Source organism: Ranitomeya imitator, chromosome 5 (genome assembly GCF_032444005.1).
Source record: "Ranitomeya imitator isolate aRanImi1 chromosome 5, aRanImi1.pri, whole genome shotgun sequence".
Lineage (NCBI taxonomy): Eukaryota > Metazoa > Chordata > Amphibia > Anura > Dendrobatidae > Ranitomeya > Ranitomeya imitator.
This window is the reverse complement of record NC_091286.1, coordinates 367,568,245-367,595,364: the sequence shown is the minus strand read 5'-3', so window position 1 is coordinate 367,595,364 and position 27,120 is coordinate 367,568,245. Positions and strand designations below refer to the sequence as shown.

General features: G+C 38.7%; 1 protein-coding gene across 1 annotated transcript in view; it reads left to right on the top strand.

The window, feature by feature from the left end:
* COL19A1 (collagen type XIX alpha 1 chain) overlaps positions 1-27,120 on the top strand; it is a 1,728,692-nt gene that overhangs the window by 1,685,760 nt on the left and 15,812 nt on the right. The window contains exon 50 of the mRNA XM_069726653.1: positions 11,921-12,052. Within this exon, the coding sequence (XP_069582754.1) occupies positions 11,921-12,052 (132 nt within the window). The remainder of the gene's footprint in view (positions 1-11,920; positions 12,053-27,120) is intronic.

The window sequence follows — 27,120 nt, the reverse complement described above, 5'->3', positions numbered from 1 at the left end:
GGATGATGCACGCTATAACTAATTTTAAAAGCTAAAAGCACGTCTTTAGCTAAACACAATTTCTTGCATCGTTGTGCAGATAATCATTTAATATCAAAACTGAATTGTTGCAGCTCAAAACGTGTTCATGTTGCCCTGCAGGATTTCATATTCCACAATTTGAATAAAAATGAAGTGGAAATAATTTGTCTTTTGTACGGGACGTTTTAGGCGTACAATTAGTTATCGTGTGTGGTCAAAGTGTTGGGCTACAAAGAGATTTTAAAAGCCTCCAATTGCAGCTCAATTGTGTAGTCTGTGAAACCCATAGCTTAATACAACTAATTGACAACTCTGATAGCACATTAATGAAATAACTCAATAATGCAGAGCCAAGTGCTAAACAGTTATCTCTAAAAGCATTTTAATAGCAGGTAATTACTGCTTCAGGCATTGATTTAATGAATGTTGCTCAAAACCAGTTTTGAGTAAATTAACAGAAATCAATTGCTCCCATACCTTACTGTATCCAGCCAACAAACTAAATGGAAAAATGATGGCCTTGTAATGTCATTCTTGTCATATGTTTAAATAAAAGAGGTCTTTGTACTGTGCACTCATCACCATTGAAAGTAGTCCCTCTGCCAGTGGTATTTGCTGAGACTTAATAGATGTATGGAAATGTGGTCTTAAAATGATGTGTAACTACTACTTATTGGTAATAAACAATATATAGGAGGACACGGAGTGCATCAGTGTATAAAAGTTCATAATTTTATTACAACATTTCAAAAAATTATTATATATATATATATATATATATGTGAAACTGTAGTACAAAAGACACATTCAGGGATAAACCAGTGAAATTGAGGTTACTGTGTTGTAACTGTATAATATTGTACGTATTCAAAAATAGCCAAACATTGTAGGCTAGCTATTATTGCACCAGTATATCACTCGGGGTCAAAGGTTATTAAGTAAATATATATTGCACAATGTACACATCGCTGCGTGAGATGGCACTCCGGACCTGATGCAAAGTATCCCACAGAAGGCAAAAAGGCACTAAAGTAAGTGTCTATAGTGCACATGCCCCACATAGTACCATGAGAAAAAAGTGCTATCGTGCGATATATCAAGGAAAAGTACCACTCATTATCAGCCCAGTATCTAACAAAGTAGTATTAAGTCCTAAACATGACAGGTCCTTACCAAGAACAAGACAGTGGTACCCCAGGTCCAATGAACAATCCTGACGCACATTTCGCGGGCATAGCGCCCCACTTTCCCAATATCATTTATTTATTTTCTTCTTCCATTTGGAGCCTGAAAAATACTACCTCTCTGTTCATAGGTTTCTAATGTCTATACAGGGTGGGCCATTTATATAGATACACTTAAATAAAATGGGAATGGTTGGTTGGGCAACACATTATCATGATGATCATCGTGGGCCAGTTGAATGGTCACCAAGGTCTCCCGATCTGACCCCCTAAGACTTTTATCTTTGGGGTCATCTGAAGGCAATTGTCTATGTGGTGAAGATACGAGATGTGCAGCATCTGAAACAATGGATACTGGAAGTCTGTGCTAGCATTTCTTCTGCAGTGTTGCTATCAGTGTGTCAAGAGTAGGAGAAGAGGGTTACTTTGACAATCCAACACAATGGGCAGCACTTTGAACACATTTTATAGGTGGTCATAAACTTGTAAAAAACTCATGAAAGAATAAAGTTATGTTAAAGCCAAGCACACCATTGTTTTTCTTGTGAAATTCACAATAAGTTTGATGTGTCACATGACCTTCTTTCCATTGAAAAAATAAAGTTGGATCCAAAATGGCCAATTTCAAAATGGCCGCCATGGTCACCACCCTTCTTAAAAAGTTTTTCCCCTCCCAGATACTAATGTGCCACAAACAGGAAGTTGATATCACCAACCATTCCCATTTTATTTAGGTGTATCCATATAAATAGCCCACCCTGTACTTTATGCTGCAACTTGCAATATTCAGATTGGCTGCTGTGTGTAAAGCTCAAACCCTGCTTAAGCTCTACTTTCTTTTACAGCAAATAGCTGCCACATTTATTCTAAATATAGTAAGCCTTAGTACAGGAGATCTTAATGTGTGGCTTTATTTCTACAGATAACAAGGACCTCCTTAGAATAATACATTACATTTGTCTATTATATGACTAGTGACTCAGAAAATATCATATCCCAATTAGAGAGGAGCAAATGTGAGTAGTATTGATTTCACCTGGAATTTTAAAGAATTCCAGACTATGGATTTTTAGCAATTCGTTCCTCGCAAATTTAGCAAAATAGTGGTCAGACGACTGTCATTTTGCTGCACCACAGAAGGATAGCAAAATGTGACTGAAATAAAAAATGTATAATTATCTCACCGCTTATCTGCCTTATCACACTCTTATCATACTCACTCCCCACCAAGCAGTCCTCTGCATCGCTTCTTTTTGACTTTTCCAGTTATTTTCATTAGCCCCCTTCACTAAGCCTTTGATGCCCCTGCATCATGTCATCACAACATGTGTTCCTCAAGATACTGGCTAGGCCTTGGGGCAATGAACGTCCTAACTTCATAGATTGAACTGTTTGTATATTTGGTAAATTTGACAAGTTTATTGGCTTACTATACTACACTTTCGAATTGTGATCTTTAGTTTCATTGACTGATTAATAATAATAATAATCTTTATTTTTATATAGCGCTAACATAATCCGCAGCGCTTTACAGTTTGCACACATTATCATCACTGTCCCCGTTGGGGCTCACAATCTAAATTCCCTATCAGCATGTCTTTGGGTGGGATTAGAACCCAGAACCCCAGCGCTGCAGTGCTAACCACTGAGCCACCGTGCTGCCCATATAATTATAATTTATAGTCTTTGGTGGTCTCAACATTTTGAGTTAAACACATATTACCAGATTTAGCACTGATTTTATTTTGACAAATTAATAAAGTGACATATTAGGAGTGTACCATGGATACTATCCAGACCCACTGTAACCCAAAAATACAGTTGAGGTAGTATATAAAATATATCACGCATCAGTGTAATTATAAAGGTATTATTAGCACTTTCTTAAAAACTTGTTCTATATACAGCTCTCGCAAAAAAATTAAGAGACCACCACATCAAAACCCTGTCAGCCCAATCTCCAGACCTGAACCCCACTGAAAACCTCTGGAATGTAATCAAGAGGATGATGGATAGTCACAAGCCATCAAACAAAGAAGAACTGCTTACATTTGTGCGCCAGAAACAGTGTGAAAGACTGGTGGAAAGCATGCCAAGACGCATGAAAGCTGTGATTAAAAATCATGGTTATTCCACAAAATATTGATTTCTGAACTCTTCCTGATTTAAAACATTAGTATTGTTGTTTCTAAATGATTATGAGCTTGTTTTCTTTGCATTAATTTAGGTCTGAAAGCACTGGGTTTCTTTTTCATTTTGACCATTTTTCTTTGTCAGAAAAAAAAATACTACGTTTATTGCTTGGAAATTCGGAGACATGTTGTCAGAAGTTTATAGAATAAATGAACTATTTACGTTTTACTCAAAAATATACCTACCGTATATACTCGAGTATAAGCCGACCCGAGTATAAGCCGACCCCCCTAATTTTGCCACAAAAAACTGGGAAAACTTATTGACTCGAGTATAAGCCTAGGGTGGAAATGCAGCATTTACCGGTGAATTTCAAAAATAAAAATAGATCATTATTTCCCCATAGCTGTGCCATATAGTGCTCTGCACCGTTCATATTTCCCCATAGGTGTGAACCATATAGTGCTCTGCACCGTTCATTGTGCCCCCTAGCTGTGCCATATACGGTGCTCTGCACCGTTCATTGTGCCCCATAGATGTGCCATATACGGTGCTCTGCACCATTCACTGTGCCCCATAGCTGTGCCATATACGGTGCTCTGCACCGTTCACTGTGCCCCATAGATGTGCCATATACGGTGCTCTGCACCGTTCACTGTGCCCCATAGCTGTGCCATATACGGTGCTCTGCACCGTTCACTGTGCCCCATAGCTGTGCTGTGCCATATACGGTGCTCTGCACCGTTCACTGTGCCCCATAGCTGTGCCATATACGGTGCTCTGCACCGTTCACTGTGCCCCATAGCTGTGCTGTGCCATATACGGTGCTCTGCACCGTTCACTGTGCCCCATACATAGCTGTGCTGTGCCATATACGGTGCTCTGCACCGTTCACTGTGCCCCATAGCTGTGCTGTGCCATATACGGTGCTCTGCACCGTTCACTGTGCCCCATAGATGTTCCACATAAATTTGTGCCGCCGCTGCCGCAATAAAGAAAAAAAAACACATACTCACCTCCCTTGATTGCAGCTCCCGGCGTCTCGTTCCGGCGCCTCCATCTTCCCGGCGTCTCTGCTCTGACTGATCAGGCAGAGGGCGCCGCGCACACTGTATGCGTCATCGCGCCCTCTGCCTGAACAGTCAGAGAGCAGAGACGCCGGGAAGATGGAGGCGCCGGCCGGGAAGATGGAGCGGCGCCCGGCGGCTGGAACGCGGACAGGTGAATATGCTATACTCACCTAGTCCTGGCGATCCTCGCGCTGTCCCCTCCTGTCTTCGGTGCCGCAGCTTCTTTCTCTATCAGCGGTCACCGGCACCGCTGATTAGAGAAATGAATAAGCGGCTCCGCCCCTATGGGAGGTGGAGCCGCTTATTCATTTCTGTAATGAGTGGTCCCACGTGACCGCTGAAGAGAGGAAGAAACTGCAGCGCCGAAGCCCGTGGGACGGCAGGGACAGCGCGAGGATCGCTGGGACTAGGTAAGTATACCTCAGCACCCTCACCCCCTCACCCGCCGACCCCACCGCTACCGTGACTCGAGTATAAGCCGAGGGGGGCACTTTCAGCCCAAAAATTTGGGCTGAAAATCTCGGCTTATACTCGAGTATATACGGTATAAAGAGAAAAATCAGAAAAACTGAACATTTTGCTGTGATCTCTTAATTTTTGCCAGAGCTGTATATTGGCTCATCTACCTGTATATGTAGGTACTGTACATTTTTCACCCAAAATACAAACAAAATATGAATGAAAAGCCCTTAAAAACATTATCTGTTTGCACATACTTTTCTCCTACATATTTCTCTATCGTATCTACACGGCATTCACCACTTGGTTACCTGTCACTGAGCAGACCATATGTTCTGAGTGTGATATTGTATCTCATCACTTTCTATATAGCTAATTCCATGCAGAGATAAGTGTTTGTAGAATTACTTATTAAAATCATAACTGAGTTTAAGGAAGCGATCCTTAGAGAAAGAAATTTTTACCCGAGCCTTAATTATTTATTCAGTTACTGCTGCAGAATACATAATATACCAGCACCTTGAAACATATGGAGACAGGCAACACGCTTCATTTTTTATAAAGCATCCCTGTCTTCTCTTTAAAGCTGGCTGTCTACTTGGATTAGGTATATACCAAGCCAATTAATATTATTTATTATTTATTTATATAGTTCTAATATATTCTGTGGCACTCTACAAACTAGAAATACAAAGTATGTACCGACAAAAAGCAATATATGCAAAAACGCTTCGACAAATGGAAAGTAGGTTTTGCTCACAAGATCATACAATATAATAGTATTATTTATTATTAAATAACTATAGGTATAGTCATCAAGTTAACACAAGAAGTCAGACTAAGGTTGTATTCCAGGCAACTCATTTCTTATAACCACAAGCTGTAACGAAAGGCTTGTTGCAAAATATTGTAATTTACTCCTGAATATTAAATTCAAAAACGAAGTCAGAAAGTCTGTTACCTCTTAGAAGAGTTCAAAAATAAAACATTACCCGGAGAACTATAATTTTTAAGACTGTATGAATACTTTGGACATTTGTGTTCTTCTTCTTGCTCTTGCCAACAATCAGGCCTATTCTTTATCCAATTTTATTTTTTCAAGGCTGCACAAGAATAGTTACCTGACCTTGTCCTCAGAAAATTCTTGATTTTACAGGTTCGATTTTCCTTGAATTATTTTACTTAATCAAATCTCTTTAAAGACATAACTTGATGACTCTGGTTTCCAATGTAAAATTTGTTTTGGGGCTCCGAATTTTCACATGCAATTTGTAGTACTGGTTTCGCTAGATGGGACAGCAGAATCATTTTATCTCTTCTGGATGACTGCAGGGCCTGGTTTCTACTACAACCTTTGCAGCCCTTAATGTCTTCTATTCAATAATTTTAATACCCATTTCCCTTAGTCTATGTGGAAAACTCTTGAAATCTGTTATAAATCTTTAAATTCGGTTATTTTTCTATTTCTACTTACTCTTCGAATCCCTAAAGAGACTAGTAGAGATTAAATCTTTGGAGAACAGTTTTATGGGAACTACACTCCTCAGCATTGAAACTGCAACACCAGAAAGCTAAAGTAGTGGAATTATGGAAATCTCAGGGTCGATAGACATTTTAATTATATGCAAATATTAAAAAAATGGAAACAAATGTTTCAAAACATTTCGATATATGCAGTATCATGTATGAGCACCAAGCATAGAACTACATGCAGTTGAATGCCTTGGCATGGTATCAGTGAGATTATTAATGGTTGTCTGAGATATGATCTGCCATACTGAATGCACTTGGGCAAATCATCAAGAATTGCTGCTGGCAGCTGCCTTTTCATAGCCGACTAATGAAGTCCCAGATGTGCTTAATGGGTGACAAGTCTTCAAATGCTGCAGACCATGGTAGCAAATTTAGGCCATACAGGCTGCTCACAGTAGCCCAACATATGGCCCGGCATTATCATGTTGAAATATTGCTCCTTTAACACTTTGAAGAAATAGCCATACCACTGGTTCCATCATCAAAACAATTTAATGCCAAGCAGTTAGTGTACCTGGAATGAATACTAAAAATGTCTGCCTACTATGTTGCAATTTCACTGTTGAGAGTGCACACTAGAAAGATATGATACACATTTAAAGTGAATCTCTAATCAGATGAATGCTGCCCAATCCAAGGACAGCATAGAGTGGTGTTGGAGACCCTGATTCCATCACAGGGTTATTTATTGCTTCTATTGCTGTATCTGTCATATAAGGGATCTTTATTTGCTTTGGCAGAAGTTTAGCACTGTAGTTTTCTCCAATAAATGTGCTCAGAAGCCTTCAGAATTACATGAGTTGCAGCTCCTCCCAACCTCTTATTTCTTCTGATACACAATATAGGGAGCAAGTCAATCAATGACAAAAGGTCATGGATACCAATGCCCTCATGAATAGCTGGACTCAGCAGTGGGCTCCTGCTGAAGCTAATTAAGTGAGATTGTATGACAACTTCTACAGGGAATCCAGCAAGTGGCACATACATCAGGGAGGGGGATGTTTGTTGTTTCAGGTAGGATTGGGTCATTTCAATGTTCCATCTACTTTGACTTGTAGATTAGGCTGGTGGCAGTCTACATCACCACTGCTTGTTTAACAGCATGGAAATGTTTTGATGGAAGTCTTATTTCATGCTTTGCTGTCTTTTTAAATAAAATATTCTTTCAATTTGTATAAAAGAATCTGTAAAGGGTAAAGAAAAAGTCATTTTAGAACTCTGTAAAAATTGGCGTTGTTAATTGCTATGGTGGACGATTTTCATTGCAGCTTCTCAGGGTTTATACTTTAAATATGTACAGGTCCTTCTCAAAAAATTAGCATATAGTGTTAAATTTCATTATTTACCATAATGTAATGATTACAATTAATAATAATAAATAATAATAATAATTTTATTTATATAGCGCCAACATATTCCGCAGCGCTTTACAAATTATAGAGGGGACTTGTACAGACAATAGACATTACAGCATAACAGAAATACAGTTCAAAACAGATACCAGGAGGAGTGAGGGCCCTGCTCGCAAGCTTACAAACTATGGGGAAAAGGGGAGACACGAGAGGTGGATGGTAACAATTGCTTTAGTTATTCGGACCAGCTATAGTGTAAGGCTCAGGTGTTCATGTAAAGCTGCATGAACCAGTTACCTGCCTAAGTATGTAGCAGTACAGACACAGAGGGCTAATACTGCATAAAGTGTATGAGAACATGATGCGAGGAACCTTTTTTTTTTTTTTTTTTTTTTTTTTTTAATTATAAATAGGCCACACAGGGATCGTTAGGTTAATGCATTGAGGCGGTAGGCCAGTCTGAACAAATGAGTTTTTAGGGCACGCTTAAAACTGTGGGGATTGGGGATTAATCGTATTAACCTAGGTAGTGCATTCCAAAGAATCGGCGCAGCACGTGTAAACTTTCATATATTATAGATTCATTATCCACCAACTGAAATTTGTCAGGTCTTTTATTGTTTTAATACTGATGATTTTGGCATACAACTCCTGATAACCCAAAAAACCTGTCTCAATAAATTAGCATATCAAGAAAAGGTTCTCTAAACGACCTATTAGGAGAGTAAAACTAATCCCAAACTGTTCTTCAACTATATCAATAGTAAAAGAATAAAAACTGAAAATGTAGGCCCCTTAAAAAATAGTGAGGAAAGAATGGTTGTAGATGACGAGGAAAAAGCTAACATATTAAACACCTTCTTCTCCACGGTATTCACGGTGGAAAATGAAATGCTAGGTGAAATCCCAAGAAACAATGAAAACCCTATATTAAGGGTCACCAATCTAACCCAAGAAGAGGTGCGAAACCGGCTAAATAAGATTAAAATAGATAAATCTCCGGGTCCGGATGGCATACACCCACGAGTACTAAGAGAACTAAGTAATGTAATAGATAAACCATTATTTCTTATTTTTAGTGACTCTATAGCGACAGGGTCTGTTCCGCAGGACTGGCGCATAGCAAATGTGGTGCCAATATTCAAAAAGGGCTCTAAAAGTGAACCTGGAAATTATAGGCCAGTAAGTCTAACCTCTATTGTTGGTAAAATATTTGAAGGGTTTCTGAGGGATGTTATTCTGGATTATCTCAATGAGAATAACTGTTTAACTCCATATCAGCATGGGTTTATGAGAAATCGCTCCTGTCAAACCAATCTAATCAGTTTTTATGAAGAGGTAAGCTATAGGCTGGACCACGGTGAGTCATTGGACGTGGTATATCTCGATTTTTCCAAAGCGTTTGATACCGTGCCGCACAAGAGGTTGGTACACAAAATGAGAATGCTTGGTCTGGGGGAAAATGTGTGTAAATGGGTTAGTAACTGGCTTAGTGATAGAAAGCAGAGGGTGGTTATAAATGGTATAGTCTCTAACTGGGTCGCTGTGACCAGTGGGGTACCGCAGGAGTCAGTATTGGGACCTGTTCTCTTCAACATATTCATTAATGATCTGGTAGAAGGTTTACACAGTAAAATATCGATATTTGCAGATGATACAAAACTATGTAAAGCAGTTAATACAAGAGAAGATAGTATTCTGCTACAGATGGATCTGGATAAGTTGGAAACTTGGGCTGAAAGGTGGCAGATGAGGTTTAACAATGATAAATGTAAGGTTATACACATGGGAAGAGGGAATCAATATCACCATTACACACTGAACGGGAAACCACTGGGTAAATCTGACAGGGAGAAGGACTTGGGGATCCTAGTTAATGATAAACTTACCTGGAGCAGCCAGTGCCAGGCAGCAGCTGCCAAGGCAAACAGGATCATGGGGTGCATTAAAAGAGGTCTGGATACACATGATGAGAGCATTATACTGCCTCTGTACAAATCCCTAGTTAGACCGCACATGGAGTACTGTGTCCAGTTTTGGGCACCGGTGCTCAGGAAGGATATAATGGAACTAGAGAGAGTACAAAGGAGGGCAACAAAATTAATAAAGGGGATGGGAGAACTACAATACCCAGATAGATTAGCGAAATTAGGATTATTTAGTCTAGAAAAAAGACGACTGAGGGGCGATCTAATAACCATGTATAAGTATATAAGGGGACAATACAAATATCTCGCTGAGGATCTGTTTATACCAAGGAAGGTGACGGGCACAAGGGGGCATTCTTTGCGTCTGGAGGAGAGAAGGTTTTTCCACCAACATAGAAGAGGATTCTTTACTGTTAGGGCAGTGAGAATCTGGAATTGCTTGCCTGAGGAGGTGGTGATGGCGAACTCAGTCGAGGGGTTCAAGAGAGGCCTGGATGTCTTCCTGGAGCAGAACAATATTGTATCATACAATTATTAGGTTCTGTAGAAGGACGTAGATCTGGGTATTTATTATGATGGAATATAGGCTGAACTGGATGGACAAATGTCTTTTTTCGGCCTTACTAACTATGTTACTATGTTAGAATAACAGGATAACTATGTTACTATGTTATTACCCTAATCTTCTGAATCAACTAATTAACTCTAAACACATGCAAAAGATACCTGAGGCTTTTATAAACTCCCTGCCTGGTTCATTACTCAAAACCCCCATCATGGGTAAGACTAGCGACCTGACAGATGTCAAGAAGGCCATCATTGACACCCTCAAGCAAGAGGGTAAGACCCAGAAAGAAATTTCTCAACAAATAGGCTGTTCCCAGAGTGCTGTATCAAGGCACCTCAATGGTAAGTCTGTTGGAAGGAAACAATGTGGCAGAAAACGCTGTACAACGAGAAGAGGAGACCGGACCCTGAGGAAGATTGTGGAGAAGTGGAAACATCCAGAGCCACCGTGCACAGGCGTGTGCAGGAAATGGGCTACAGGTGCCGCATTCCCAAGGTAAAGCCACTTTTGAACCATAAACAGCGGCAGAGGCGCCTGACCTGGGCTACAGAGAAGCAGCACTGGACTGTTGCTAAGTGGTCCCAAGTACTTTTTTCTGATGAAAGCAAATTTTGCATGTCATTCGGAAATCAAGGTGCCAGAGTCTGGAGGAAGACTGGGGAGAAGGAAATGCCAAAATGCCTGAAGTCCAGTGTCAAGTACCCACAGTCAGTGATGGTGTGGGGTGCCATGTCAGCTGCTGGTGTTGGTCCACTGTGTTTCATCAAGGGCAGGGTCAATGCAGCCAGCTGTCAGGAGATTTTGGAGCACTTCATGCTTCCATCGGCTGAAATGCTTTATGGAGGTGAAGATTTCATTTTTCAGCACGACCTGGCACCTGCTCACAGTGCCAAAACCACTGGTAAATGGTTTACTGACCATGGTATTACTGTGCTCAATTGGCCTGCCTACTCTCCTGACCTGAACCCCATAGAGAATCTGTGGGATATTGTGAAGAGAAAGTTGAGAGACGCAAGACCCAACACTCTGGATGAGCTTAAGGCCGCTATTGAAGCATCCTGGGCCTCCATAACATCTCAGCAGTGTCACAGGCTGATTGCCTCCATGCCACGCCGCATTGAAGCAGTCATTTCTGCCAAAGGATTCCCGACCAAGTATTGAGTGCATAACTGAACATTATTATTTGATGGTTTTTTTGTTTGTTATTAAAAAACACGTTTATTTGATTGGATGGGTGAAATATGCTAATTTATTGAGACAGGTTTTTTGGGTTATCAGGAGTTGTATGCCAAAATCATCAGTATTAAAACAATAAAAGACCTGACAAATTTCAGTTGGTGGATAATGAATCTATAATATATGAAAGTTTAATTGTAATCATTACATTATGGTAAATAATGAAATTTAACACTATATGCTAATTTTTTGAGAAGGACCTGTACAGTGTACTGATTTAATATGCAGTATATTAATCATGAGATTGACAAATGATTCACGTGATGTAGACTAGGGAAATATTTACTGTAGAAAACACTATGTGAAATGATTGCCTTATTGATTGAACAAGCTGTGACTTGAAATTTTAACCTTTCTCACAGCCATTGAGTTTTAAGATTTGTCTATTAAAGATTGGCTAATGCTAAAATTCACCTTGTATATTCATTTCCTACAGAGAAAATGAGTGATTTCCTCTCTCAACTAAAAACTCCAGCTGCTTTACTTGCTGCTCAAGGAAAACCAGGCCCTCCTGGAAATGATGGACTTCCGGGACCACCTGGAGATCCTGGGCCTCCTGGTTCTCAAGGTAAATTTAAGAGTGCATTAGTTAAAATAGTTGTACAGCCAATAAAAATATTAGGAAAAGTGCTTAGACTGGTGTAAAAAGTAAGAAAAGAATCAAGACTTGCCTTCACCCTTCAGTTCTAATTCCAATCTTTACATGGTCCCTGCTGGTCTTTGCTTCTTGGTCCTGTCTAGACACACCAGAAATGGAAAAAAATGCCTACCTAGCCAAGAAGTGGCCACAGCAGTGATCTTCCACTGTCAGAAACTTATCCATTTTCAAGATATCAAGGTGGGATCAGTAAGCAAAGACAAGTGTAGACTAGATAAGTATAAGAACCGGTGCTGTAGGGATCCCTAAGGATGACTATGAATTATTTTCCTATTTTTTACCATTCTCTTTTATTTTTTTATAATCAAAGAATGTATAATAGAATATTTTATTGTGCATCCCAGTTAATCCAAAATAGTTCACTATGATATAAGGCTAAACAAAATCAAAATAAAATGTCTTGTAGGTTCATTTGGTGAATAATTTCTATATTTGTGCTTGAAGCATAATACAATACAAATATATTACTTATGCATTCCCAGGCAGGAGAATGATTCCAATATAAAGATAATTGGATACATTACAGTGTTTTAAAAGTTGTAATGACATAATTTACTCAATGTGGCATAGACTTTACACGAGGACTTGCCCATATTTCTATGAGGCAAGCTATTTTCCATGATGGGTTTTATCATGCAATGACACACTAATGTGGTGCTCATTTATGTTAATATATGAATGTACAAGTAAAACTATTGAACAAATGAGATCTTATTATGTTAGTGTTCTTCAAAAGAGCAAAAAATGATGTTAAATGTAAATTCAGATCATGTTTTTTTATACAAACTGTGGGGTTATTGGTTAAAAACTTTAGTCATCCCACATATCTATACCGTTCATGTTCTACTAAGTATGAGTCACACAACTAAAACAGTCTTAAAAAAAACATTGCTTCAAACTATTACATGACTAATTTCCATTTCAAGAGAAGAAAGCACTAACAATAGATCTAACAACAGATTCTTATTCATCTGAATTGTAGACAATTTGACCTTGGTTATTGTTTCTAGCTGCATTGTATTTGTTCATTACCATACTTAGCAATACTATTTCAATATGCATATGTCGTACAATATGCTAAGTCATATGCTTTTAAATAATTAACACAGTAAAAAAATTATATGCAGATACTTAATTGACATTAATACAAAGCTCTTCTGCCTATAAAAAAGCTTATCCAAAATTAATGAGAAAATCTAGGACACTGAAATAAATGGTGAACAAATATGGGTAGGTTGAAAGTCATAGATTTTACTCAAAAGTTGTACTAAAGTTGTTTCCACTTTTTTTCAACTGTTTTTATTACATAGTTTAAACATCCTATGATAGTCTTGCATGCCATTAGATGGATTACAATATAGACAATATACATGGCAGTTCAACTCCATGTCATGTGATCATCATAAACCTCATTACTTTCTTAAAGTAGCAGTCCAGCATTTCTTTCCATATAGATATAAGCATATTGTACATATACTCATCATTCTTCAGATCAGCCATATCTTGCTTCTTTTCAACCTCCATTATGATTCCCAGACTTCACACTGCTTTTCATTCCCCCATGCTCTCATATAAATCTCATGAAACATTAGCATAGCATCACATGGGCAGCTAGAGCCAATACATCTCTGTCTGCTGTGGTAACACTGTGATTATCCTTTCTCTATACCCTCCAAAATATCATACTATAGATTATGGGTAAATATTAAGGGAGACTAAACTGTCAACTTAATCATCTCCTTCATCATTACTGTTAGGAGCTGTGTAAACATTATCAGTTACTATGATAGGAGTTTCTTCCCCATCCTGTGGAGAGCGTGTGTCATACATTCTATGCGGTTACCTAATGCAAGTGACCCTGTTGGCTGAGATGGTGACTCCATTCAGAGAACAGAAAGGCATTTGATTCCTTAGTAGTCACCATGAGATCACATGACCTAACTGAAGAGCAAAATATTATGAATATTAACCTCTTCCCAACCTGGCCAATTTCCTTTTTGGCATTCTCATTTTTTTCCTCTTGCTCTTCCAAGAGCCATAACTTTTAATTTTTCTGTCCACATAGACCTATGAGTGCTTTTTTAACAAGCTGTACTTTTGAATAACATCATTCATTTTATCACATAGTGTCCTGGAAAATGGAAAAATATCCAAGTAAGGTGAAATTGCAATAAAAATGCAATTCTGACATTTGGGGGATTTTAATACCACTGTTAATGCCATTGGTAGCTGCATTTAACAGGTTAACAGTTGTGAGTGAAGCCCTGCTCCACCCATGGCTGTTTGAGGTAGATCCTGGCTGTGTGTCACAGCCAGTCATTATCTGCCGGGTATGGGTTTGGCTCATTTTGACGCTCCATACTCCTGCACCCAACTTGCATCACGCATGTATGGCAGATGTAAGTAAGGGGTTAAAATAGGAAGTAGTAGATGCATAGCTTAATATTAGCTGAAATATATTTATTGGGGGACTGGTCAGATATTGAATTTAAAGAAATACTGGACTGCTACTTTATGGTGTCTTTACAAGCATTCTGTCAAGATGATGGGATGCAAGTTATGGCACTTGTTCCATCTTCATGATAACAGGTTTATTATGCTGTAATCTTACTGGCTAATTGACACTTGGAAAAATTGTACAGGCACACATTTGCAAACATAAAATCTATGAAATTGAGGATTTTTAAAAAATAAAGGAACAATGGAACAGCTGCTCATAGCAACCAGAGTGCTCTGTTTTAATTTTCTAAAACATCCTTGAGAACTGGAATCTGATTATTTCCCATAGATAACTCCAACTATTTCTTTGAACTTATTTTGATTTCCCCTAATATTGTGGTACAAAACCAGTTGCTTTAAAGTTTTTCCTTTTATTGATGCTCGAGTGATCAACATATGTTAAGCTGGTTTTATGAAACAAAAATAAGCATGACAGTCTTTTGGTAGTTTCTTGATAGGTGGTTCCTATCTATTATGTTTCCGGTAGTTTGGTCTTCTCTGGAATCAGAATAACACTGAAACGAAGACAAGGCAAAGGTTTCCAGAAGAACTATGGAGTCATACATTGGAAAGAAAAAACTCAAAAACACAAATGTTATAATTATATATGAGAAATCTACTGATTGGAAAATGAAATCAAATGTGAAGATTGTAGTAGTTTTGTGCTAATTGGCTCTATTTAGCCACGGTGTACAATCCTATGTACAGTAGTTGCATTGTGTTAAATTTTGCCGTGGAGTTTACAGAATAATGTAATTGTGAATTTTATTTTGTACTGTATGTGAGTATTATGTGAGTCGGAACAAGTATTGTTTCTGACGCTGAGTGATTCATGATAAATAAGGTTATTGTACAATTGGGATTCTTCGAGTCTGTAAAATCCAGGTTTAAGGTGACCGTGTTTGCATTTTTTCTCTTTTACATATGACTGCGTGTTTTCTTTATTTTTATTTTCTGTATATATAGCCTATTTCCACAATGTACTGTTGGGGAACACATCCTTATTGCATACCTATTGTTTACAAGACACAGTAATATGTATTTAATTGAAGGTTAAACACAGACTTCTGTGAACGAGGAGCAAAATGTGGATCACTAAAACTAATTCTGTTGGCGGAAGTGAGGGTGCACATACTGTTCTACATGCACGAAAGCATTTACTGAAATGTAAAGTCATCCTTTAATGTGAATACATGGGTGTTTTAACTGGATATATTCCTCTAATGCAGAGGTCCCCAACGTTTCTGACCTTGAGAGCCACATTCAGCTCTGAGAGAGGGTCGGGAGCCACATCCAGCTTTGAGAGAGGGTCGCAAGCCACATTTAGCTCCCGTCCCTCTCACAATAGTGGCAACCCAAGCCCCCATTACAGGCATAATGGTTAACCAAAGCTTTTCCACAGAAATCACCCAAAGCAGTATACTAAGATCCAGGGGTTCCCACAATACCCCCATTCAGTATTCTTCTATAAAGCACTACCAAGACCCAGTCACTTCCAGCTTCAAACATCTCCTCTGACAGGTGGTATCATCTTGTCTCCAGCATACCATACTTAAATCATCTCAAAACCCCTAAGACCAGTATATGTGCATCCAGATCTGCTCTTCTGTGCAGGGCTGCTCACAAAATTCAGATGTGCTCTTCATACCTATTTGATAGAACTGGAGCTAATGCACCAAGCTGACAGACAGCCGCGAACCACAATTCATGGGTCTGTGAGCCACATGTGGCTCCCAAGCTACAGGTTGGGGACCCCTGCTCTAATGCAACTGGATCCTAAAAAGAAAGGCACCTACAAAAAGTGTCTCCTAATGAAATTAGTATTTGTCCAATGTCCTCTTATTCAACTCAACTATGTGAAAAACACAACAGCCCAAGAAAATATCCACAAATAGAGTCAAAGAGCTACAGATAAAGCCCTGTAATTATAAGTCCATTTTGCAAGTGATTTCTCACAATACAGTTCCAGTTCTGTACATTTCTGGAATATACTTACAGTCAGTTACATCACATGGTATGGTCACAGGAGTTGTGCTTCAGCCTTCCACAGCACGGCCTGGCAGTAGTACACAGCTGAGCTGCTGCGTGAGCTGGGACTGGACCTAGTTCTGATCCCTGCACTTTACTACAACCACGTTAGGGCTCTTACAATATGATGAAAAAAAAGCATTTTTTTTTAGAAAAAGTAATAATAAAACATAAAAAAGTTAAAGTCCCACAAAATAAAGCTCCCATTTCAATTATACTGATACACTGCATAAGGAATTCTGTAAAAAATAAAATTTAAAAACAATATCAGATTCAATGTTTCTTGTTCATGCCTACTTCCAAAAACAAAAAAACTGATCAAATAGTTTTATGTATCCAAAAATTGTACCTATGAAAGCTACAGCTTGTGCCACAAAAGACAAGCTCTCATAGAACTCTGTCTACATAAAAATAAAAAAAATTCTAAGTAATAGAATATTTCATAACAAATTTCTTTTGGTAAACTAGCAAAACATTAAAAAAAACTATGTAAATTTGGTATTGTTGCATTCGTACTAACCCGCAAAATAAACATAACATGACAATTTTACATAATAGTGAATGGTGTGTAAAGAAATATATATATTGAATTGCTATTTATGTGTTGTTTCCATAAAAAAGTGTAATAAAAAGTGATCAAAAAGTCACATATTCCCCAAAATAGTACTAATAAAAACATAGCTTGTCATGCAAAAAATAATTGCTATTATGAAAATTGTGAAAGTTATGGCTCTTACATGACAAGCCAAATATCTGTTTCTTTGTTTTAAAAAGTACAGATGTAATAAAAAAAAAATCAAAACATAGAAATGTGGTATTGCCATAATCGTCCTGACCCATGGAATAAGCTTAACACTTTATATCTGCAGCATGGCAAAAAGGGTAATATTTAAAATGCAAGAACAAAACTAGAGGTTTAATTGTTGTTTTGTTTATATTTTTTCCAATAAAAAGTTATAATAATATATTAAGAAGTTATATATAACCGAAAAATGACAGCATGTAATAACAAATCTTCAAAAAAATTCTAACCCTTATTTTACAGTCACATTTAAAAAAAAAGTTATGGCTCCTGGAATGCCACAATTAAAAAGTGGAAAAAAATGGTCTGTAATAAATGCCAAAACTAGTTAGTAATAATTTTTTGGACATATTAAACGTACAGTAATCCATTTATTGCAGTTTTGTTTAGAAAGATACAATAGGTAAACTCAACGATATAACAATCTAAAATAAAAATGACACATATCAGCAGATGACAAGATGAGAAAATGGTCATATACCAATATGGTTCCCCACTAAAAAGGGAAAGGCCCACAGTACTAGTGTCAATTATGAAAGATGAAAATACTAGATCTGCCCTATTCTATTACTATGGATACCCAGAGAAAACCATATTCAAGGAAGTCTATCATTGAGTAATACCTAACAAAAACAGTGTAAATCAATAGAGATTATATCAGCCCAATGTCAATAAAGCAGAGAGCCATACATGCAGTATGGAAGAAAGACATGAATCCCTAAAACAAAGGTAGATTACTGGAGATTAGTATTGGCATTCAATTAATTATATACTGTAGAACAGAATGATTTGTTCTCCAAACAGCAGCAATATACAAAGTCACACATAAGAAAAGAAAAGGGCAACAATGCGATGATTGCAGTGATTACAATTATACATTATTCATATACAAGGATCAATCTGTTCTTTATAATTAACTCAATGCCCCTAGTGAATTCCAGTATTCTATCTATATTTTAGGGATTCATGTATTTCTTATACTGTATAACGATTGTATTGTTCTGTGCTTTATTGACGTTGTACTTTTCATCTAATCTCTATTGATTTCTACTATTTTTGTTAGCTGTTACTCTTTGATAGTCTTCCTTGAATATCATTATTTTCTGGATTTTCATTGTAAAAGCTTATGGCAGATGTAGCATATTCAATTTTGTTCACTGTTTCTTTCATTTTGCTGGCTGACACAGGTACTGGGGGGCATTGCCTTCTGAAAAAGGGCTTTTTATGGTTCTATGACTTGTTTATCATCTTCGCCTATTCCTAGGTGTTTTACTTGTTTTAACTCCTATTTTTACAAAGTTTCTTTGATTTTTTTTTCTTTCTATTTAGAATTGTAGTAAATTATTTTGATATGTAAAAAAAAAAAATTACTTTTTTTCCTGGACCGTTGTGTTTTCAGCATAGTTCTAACAACAGAAGTAATCTCAACAAATTACTATAACTTAGGCATGCCAGTGATAAAAAGAGATCTTGTATGTTTCGGTATTACGTTTCCCATAAACTGATTTTAACAATTTGGTCATTATAACTTTACTGCATTGGCATTAAATAGAATAGTAACATTATATCTAATGTTTAAAACATCATTACCTTTCCTCTTGGCTTGAGTGTCTCAACTTAACCAACTTTGTGAGTAACGGAAACGTTTTTTTATTTCATGTTTCAAAAGCTGTTAACCTTACAGATATCTCAAGACAAGATGAAAGGTGAGGAGGAGGTATATGTAATTTATGGAAAATTCTATTTTTCCGAGTTCAATTCTCATAACCAGTAAAAATATCTTGGCTCTAAGCATCCTGAAAATTCACCTGTACCTTGGCCATAGCCATAGGTTACCAGCAGCCAATCAAGTTCTTTGGCCGGTTTACAACAGCATACCTTTACCTCAACTGCATATAAAAGTAACTGGAATAGAGAAAACACTGGAATGTGGTTTTGCTTCATTGAAGAAAATTTGGAACTGCTGTCAAAATGGAGATGGCATACTAGTGGCATATTATATTCCATGGCTGGTGCGATATTGTTCTTAAGCACTATATATAGAGAAATTGGACCTCTTCCTACTTTTGTTTATCACAATTAGGGCTTTTGCACAGTACCGATTATATTGAACAAGTGCTATGTGTAGTTTTTTAACATATAGTACTTGTACCCCATGATATACTATGAGGCTATGCTCAACATCTGAGACACGTCCGATTTTTATCCAAGTTTGAGATCAAAATCGGCAATGCAAGTCTATGGGTCCATGAAAAAAAATCGGACTACACTCAGATGACATTCGAATAAGTTCCGATTTTTACAGACTGACAGAAAGGACAGGGTGGAGTAACTTTATTTTCTCTCCACCTCCAAGAAAAACTGATGCTACTCTGATCAAACTCTGATTAGAGTCTGATCAGAATAATCGGATGATTTTTCTCAGGAGCAGAGGAAACAATTGTGTCCTTACGATGCATCCAATACAGTTGCTATTTATGGTAAAATACTTTACTTACTAATCTCTCATTGAACTCACAAAAAACGTAGACAAGGACATTAAAGAAAAAATCTACATGTCACTTTGTTCTCCTACCTGTTTATTTTCAGTGTACGCTATAGTACTTAACAACCAATCTCATGCTAGCCTTTATCAGCCCTATAAAAGGCTGTGGCTTTATATCAAACCACATTCACCTATCATCCAGTATCATCGTGCAGATACCATTTTGACAAATGTTTACATTTATAGTATGGAAATATTCTAATATTCTATGCAATAGTAATGTCGAAATATTGTTTTTCTGTATACTGTAAGATTTTGGTACTTTGTGTAGGAGGGTTTTTCATCTGTGTTCAAAGGAATAAAATAATAAACATATAAATACTGTGTAAAGGGATCTTACTTACTTACTTTTCAAAAGAAAATCTATGATTTGGTGGTACTTCATTCTAAAGTACTTCTGGTGTAAAAAGTCATTGTTATTTGTACCAACTTCTGCCTACAGGACTTTATAGCCAATGTGATAATCAAATGTGATTGTTTTATTTGACCAAAACCATGTTTTTATGCAGGAAAAAAAGCTCCAATGTGCTGGACACTTGGAGTCTCCCTTAATTTTTTGGTAAATAAAGTAATTTGCGTTGACGATCATATAGGCAACTTGAAACAACAGGGGCCTTATAATTGTTACTCAAAGGGAATCTGTCACCCCCAAAATCGTATATGAGCTGCGGCCACCAGCATCAGGGGCTTATCTACAGCATTCTGTAAAGCTGTAGATAAGCCCCCAATGTAACCTGAAAGATGAGAAATAAAGGTTAGATTATACTCTCACAGGGGCGATCCCGCTGCAGTCCGGGTCCGATGGGCGTCGCGGTCTGGTCCAGCACCTCCTATCTTCATCAGATGACGTCCTCTTCTTGTCTTCTTGCCACGGCTCCGGCGCAGGCATACATTATATGCCCTATTGAGGGCAGAGCAAAGTACTGCAGTGCGCAGGTGCCGGGCCTCTCTGACCTTTCCTGGCGCCTGCGCACTGCAGTACTTTGCTCTGCCCTCAACAGTGTCCTTAATATAGGTGTAGGTTATTAAATGTGGATCTATAATTTAGTGCAGCTTTCTGCAATAGGAAATGATGCAGAATACCTCCTGTTCTCAGTTTACACTATACATACAAAAGGCTTTGTTATAAACATCATGATTTTCGTACTAAACTCAAATCTTCATTTATACCTCAGGCTCTTTGGAATATGAAAACAGTTTACAGAAGACTTCTCAAAAGCTTCCCTTTAAATACTTTCACATTTGATAATAAAGTTACTGGAAAGAAAACCTGGAATTTATATTATACTAATTTGCACAATTTGGTAAATCGTTTTGATGAGAAAACTAGCAAGATTTATAATAGACACTTAAGCTGATCATAAGCATGACGTAAAATCCATCTTAAAGGGTTATTTCATAAATGGACTTTTGTTGGATAGTGCATGTAAATACAGGCAATTTTGCAGTTTACTGCTTACTAAAAATTTCAGTGGTTGTAGAGAAAAAAAACACTTTTCTTTTGTTTACGGCTTGTTGCCATGGTGACTGACCGCTGCTGTTAAATAGCAGAACATGTGCAGTGCTTTCAAGCTATTTTTTATTGAGCATTTATGCATTGTTTTGAAGCTGACCCGAATCGCTAGAGAATGCTGTTGCCACATCATTTTGTCCAGTTACATAACTGTGTTTGTAGACTAAATAGTAGCAGTGGTCAGTCTCCTAGATAACGTGCAATCAGCATCGGACTGGAGCACCTTGGGCCCACCAGAGAAAATGATTCTTGGGGCCCACTATGTAGCTACATAGAAATAGATCCAAGACCACCAATTGTGCGGTAAAAAGCGCTCATATCAGGGTATAATATAAGGTAGTACACGTCTTAATTATGTAGCAAGGCTTGGGGTAGCCCCCTCGCAGAAAATAATTTAGCCCCCTCACAGAATATAATGTAGCCCCCTCATAAAATATAATGCAGTCCCTTCTAATAGATATAATGCAGCACCCCACAAAATATAATGCAACCCCCTCAGGTATAACGTAGTCCCCACCATAGAATATACTGTAGCCCCCTCATAGGGTATAATGCAGCCCCCTCATATAGTATAATGCAGCCACCACAGAATATAATGTAGTCAACTGAGAGAATGCAGCCCCACCACAGAATATAATGCAGCCCCCCATAGAGTATACTGTAGCCCCCTCACATAGTATGATGTAGCCCCCATAATATAATGTAGTCCCCTGAGAATAATGCAGTCCCCCCACAGAATATAATGTAGCCCCCTCATAAAGTATAATGCAGCCCCTCTCCACCCCATCATTGTCCTCATCACCACCTCCATCATTTCCTTCTCCCCCACCACCCCTATCATTCTCTCCCACCACCTCCATCACTGCCCCTTCCACCACCTGCATCATTGCCTCTTCCCCCACCATCATTGTCCATTTCATCACCTCCATCATTGCCTCTCCCACCACAATCATTGTCTCCCCTACCACCATCCTTGCCCATCACCTCCATCATTGCCTCCCCCATCACCATAATTGCCCATTTCATCACCTCCATCACTGCCTCCCACCACCACCATTGCCCATCACCTCCATCATTGCCTCTCCTCCACCACCATCATTGCCCATCACCTCCATCATTGCCTCCCCCCACCACCATTGCCCATTTCATCACCTCCATCATTGCCTCCCACCACCACGATTGCCCATCACCTCCATCATTGCCTCCACCACCATCATTGCCCATCACCTCCATCATTGCCTCCCCCACCACCATCCTTGCCAGTCACCTCCATCATTGCCTCCCCCCACCACCATCATTGCCCATTTCATCCCCTCTATCACTGCCTCCCACCACCACCATTGCCCATCACCCCATCATTGCCTCTCCCCCACTACCATTATTGCCCATCACCTCCATCATTGCCTCCCCCCACCACCATTGCCCATTTCATCACCTGCATCATTGCCTCCCACCACCACCATTGCTCATCGCCTCCATCATTGCCTCCCCCACCACCATCATTGCCTATCACCTCCATAATTGCCTCATCACCATCATTGCCTCCCCTCACCCTCATTGACCATCACCTCCATCATTCCCTCCCTCACCATGATTGCCCATCACCTCCATCATTGTCTCCCCCACCATCACTGCCCATCACTTCCATAATTGCCTCCCCTCACCTCCATCATTGCCTCCCCACCACCATCATTGCCCATCACCTCCATCATTGTCTCCCCCCACCAATATCATTGTCCTTCACCACACACACAGCTCACTGCAGCTCATCACACACACGCACACTCTCACACACACACACTCTCTCTCACACACTCTCTCTCACACACACACTCTCTCTCTCACACACACACACTCACACACGCACACACTCTCTAACACACACACTCTCTCACACACACACTCTCTCTCTCTCTCTCACTCACACACACACACACACACACACATACATACACACATACAGGCAGGCAGGCACACACGCAGGCACACAGCACAGCTCACCTCCCCGCAGCAGCCGCTCATTCCAGCAGCCTCTACCTCACTGGATTCCTGGAAGCTTTCTGACTGAGACAGCAGCACGCTGAATGATGACGTCATCCAGCTGGGCTGTCTCAGACAGGAAGCAGGACGCCGGGAGGTGAGCTGCCCTGTGAGTCTGTGTGCCTGCGTGTGTATGTGTGCTGTGCTGTGTGTGTGTGTGTGTATGTGTATGGTGCGGTGCTGTGTGTGGGTGTGCGGTACTTTGTGAGTGTGTGTTGTGTGGCTTTACATGCGGGCAGTGTTAGCTGCACCCTGCGGCTAACGCTGCCAGCTATTAAAGAGAAATGGTATTCACGCCTCTCCATGCCCCTAGGGGCATGGGGAAGCATGAATATTCATTTGACTTTAGCAGCGGAGACAGGATCCTGTCTCCAGCTGCTGCTACTGGCACAGGGCAGGCCCCCTTGACTCAGGGGCCCTATAGCCACAGGCAAGGGGCCCCTGGAGCAGTGGGGGCCCTAAGCAGCTGCTGGCCAGTATGCCAGCAGATGTCAGTGCCTGGGCCCTCCGGAGAATCCTCCGGTTCTCCGGTGGGCCAGTCCGAGCCTGCGTGCAATAAACTGAAGAAAAATAGCTCAAATTCAATAAGCAGTAAATTGCAGAAGTACGTGTTTTAACAAATATTATCCGACAATATCCAAATCTAAAGATGAAAATCCTTTAAATCAGGACAGGCAGACATTATGATGTGTATTGGGGTCTCTTCTTTCTTACCATAAAGCATATATTATTGAAAGAGGATTCTGACATGTTAGTTGCATGTAGGAGATAAGCCAATGCATTTCATAGGTTTTAGAGTTGAAGGTAGACTTAAGTCCATAGAGTTTAACCTATAGCCTAATATGTTGATCTATAGAAAGACAAAAAAACCATGGGGCAGCCATTAATGAGTTATTACCCCCTCTTTTTTTAAATACACATGCATGCTCTACCCAGCTATGTTTGCATGTTTATGATGGAGTTGGACATAGCAAGTGTTGGCCAAATGAATGCTAATTTATACGGTCGGCATTACATTTGGCAAGTTCTTCAAAGTTACCCAAACTTATGAATGCTTTTTTGAGAACTATATAACTTATACCTGATATTCTATTGTATACTGAGGTACAGAGCTACAGTTATCTCATACTGTATGCAGATCCAACTGTATAGTACATGTTAAATCATTTAGAGGGACTGAGCTTTGTTAGATATCACAGTGCCTTTCTCTATATTGTTACATTGCTGTCAACCATGGTATTATTCCACGCTTTCTGAAATAAAAGCAATTTTGTCTACATGGCATTCAGATTGCTTCTCTACGTAGTTATAGAAATTCCACCATTCCGCTACCTGCTTGAATGTAAAGAAAAAGCAATCAATGGATTTAAAGGATGTGTTTTATGAGACACTTAGGGTACATTCTTGTTTGCTCGGCTATAGTTGGAACTCCAAGAGCAATTAATGGAGGGAGCTTGCTTAAGGGTCTCCACCTCTTCATTCACTAGTGGTTGGATGCCAGCTGAACAGTAAATTAAGGTACCCTTGTCTTGACGAAAAGTGAGGGTCCCAGACATCTATCATACATTTAGCAATCAAACAAAAGAATAAAATTAAAATCTGCTGCCTATGTTAAGCTTGCTTTTATTTATACCTGATATGAACCATTAAGTAGTACCCAATGTTTTCAATCTTCAAATTTTCCCACTTTAAACAAATACTTATACTCAATATATTAAAAATGTATAATAATCAATAAATGCAATAATTATTAATTTTACCTAGGTATTTTAACAGCAATAGAAAATAATAATTTTCACACAGGACAATCCCAATACTCACCTATTAAAAATATAACTTGCTAAAATGCAGTATATTAAGCAAATGTCAGGTGGATAGCTAAATAAATGTCACATACTGTATTTTTTACATTAGTTTATATTTATTTTTATTTGGCCCTGTTGTATACTGTAGTAATTTACTCATGAAATGTGGGCAAGCAGTGTGACAAAGTACATAACTATATGAGAATACATTTTATCTCCGCAAGGTCAGAAATTCTAGAACGAAAGTTATGCGCTTTCTTAATATGCAAATTCAACCTATGCATACTATAGACTGAAGGAAAATTGTGTTTTGCTACCAACAAATTAATCTCGTCTGCACTTGCCTACCCTCTTTATTCTAGCTTTGCTTGTTATCTGTATCACATTCTCTTGAATTATTAAACACTCACTGGGAAAATCAAATCCATATTTTTCAAAAGTTCTGACAATAGCTTGTAATTGCATTTTTCTAAGCAAATGTTACAAGAGGCATTTCTACAGTGTGGTATACTTTTAATAGACAAGTGTGTGAGCATACTGCACGTATTGGATGATGTGGCACTAAAAAGAAAAAACGTTACAATGGTGTAGTGTTTGTGCTTAATGTTCATCCATAATAAACGGAGATAGAACATGAAGTTCTAAATATTTTCACAGAGTCAGATTTAGAGTAGAAATTACAAAAAATATATTCAAACAAAAAACAGCAAAACTTATCTGATGGTAGAAAATAATATGCCTAGTAAAGTGCCAATCTCCGAGCCAACTGAATCATGCCCAACAGTCTGACTGATAGAAATACAGTGTCTAGCAGCCTAATATAAGAGCTAGAGTCAATAAAGCAGTGAAGTTTTAAGGTTTGAAAAACCACATCAGAGTAGCTGTATAATTCTTTTTGAAAGCTTAAACTCAATTTCCACCCACCTAGCCTGATTGACAGCTTCTCAGTGTCCTTCCTGCTGCTGACATCTCACAATGCTCAGTACAAGCTGCAGCTGTCAGTCAGGCTGGATGGGTGGAGACTGCATGGACTTGGACTCTCTATGTAGCTGGGTCCATTTTAATCCCTGCATTGTACAGCCATTCTTACATGGATTGTCAATGCAAATACTCAACATTTATCATGTCTAGGAGATCATGGGTGCTATTTGCATTGTGAAATTTGATGACTGATCCACTTTAACTGTGTGCAAAGATGGATGAAGACAGAAGCATTGTAATACTTCATCTTTGTCTTTTCCTATATGTTACTGTCAAAATGATCTTCCTTTACATGCAAGTTCTTGTTACTAGAAACTACATCAATTACATATATATGCACCTAAACTTATTTAAAACAAAATCCTGAATAAAGTGACTCTTTCAACTTTTTCTTCCAACATCTCAATCCTCCTTGAGACAGATTTGTTGTTTAGAAGGTGCTGGCTGAATTCATCATCTCGGGCTGCAGCTGTTCCTTATGTCTTTAGTAACCAGTCTGCTTCAAGTTTCAAGTTTCAAAGAAGGAATGGCACTGTACTGAGAGCAGAAAATAATACCATTCATTGGTAGCTATGAAGACATATCATTCCCCAGTATATTATTAAAATGGTTTTCCAGGATGAAAATCTTGGTGTCCCATCTTTAAGATAGACCTTTAATATCATATCGGTGGGGTCAAACTTGGCATTCACACCAATCTGCTGTTTAAATGGGTATAAAGCATGAAGAAAGCCATTAATATTGTGATCCTGAAAAGCCAAGTTA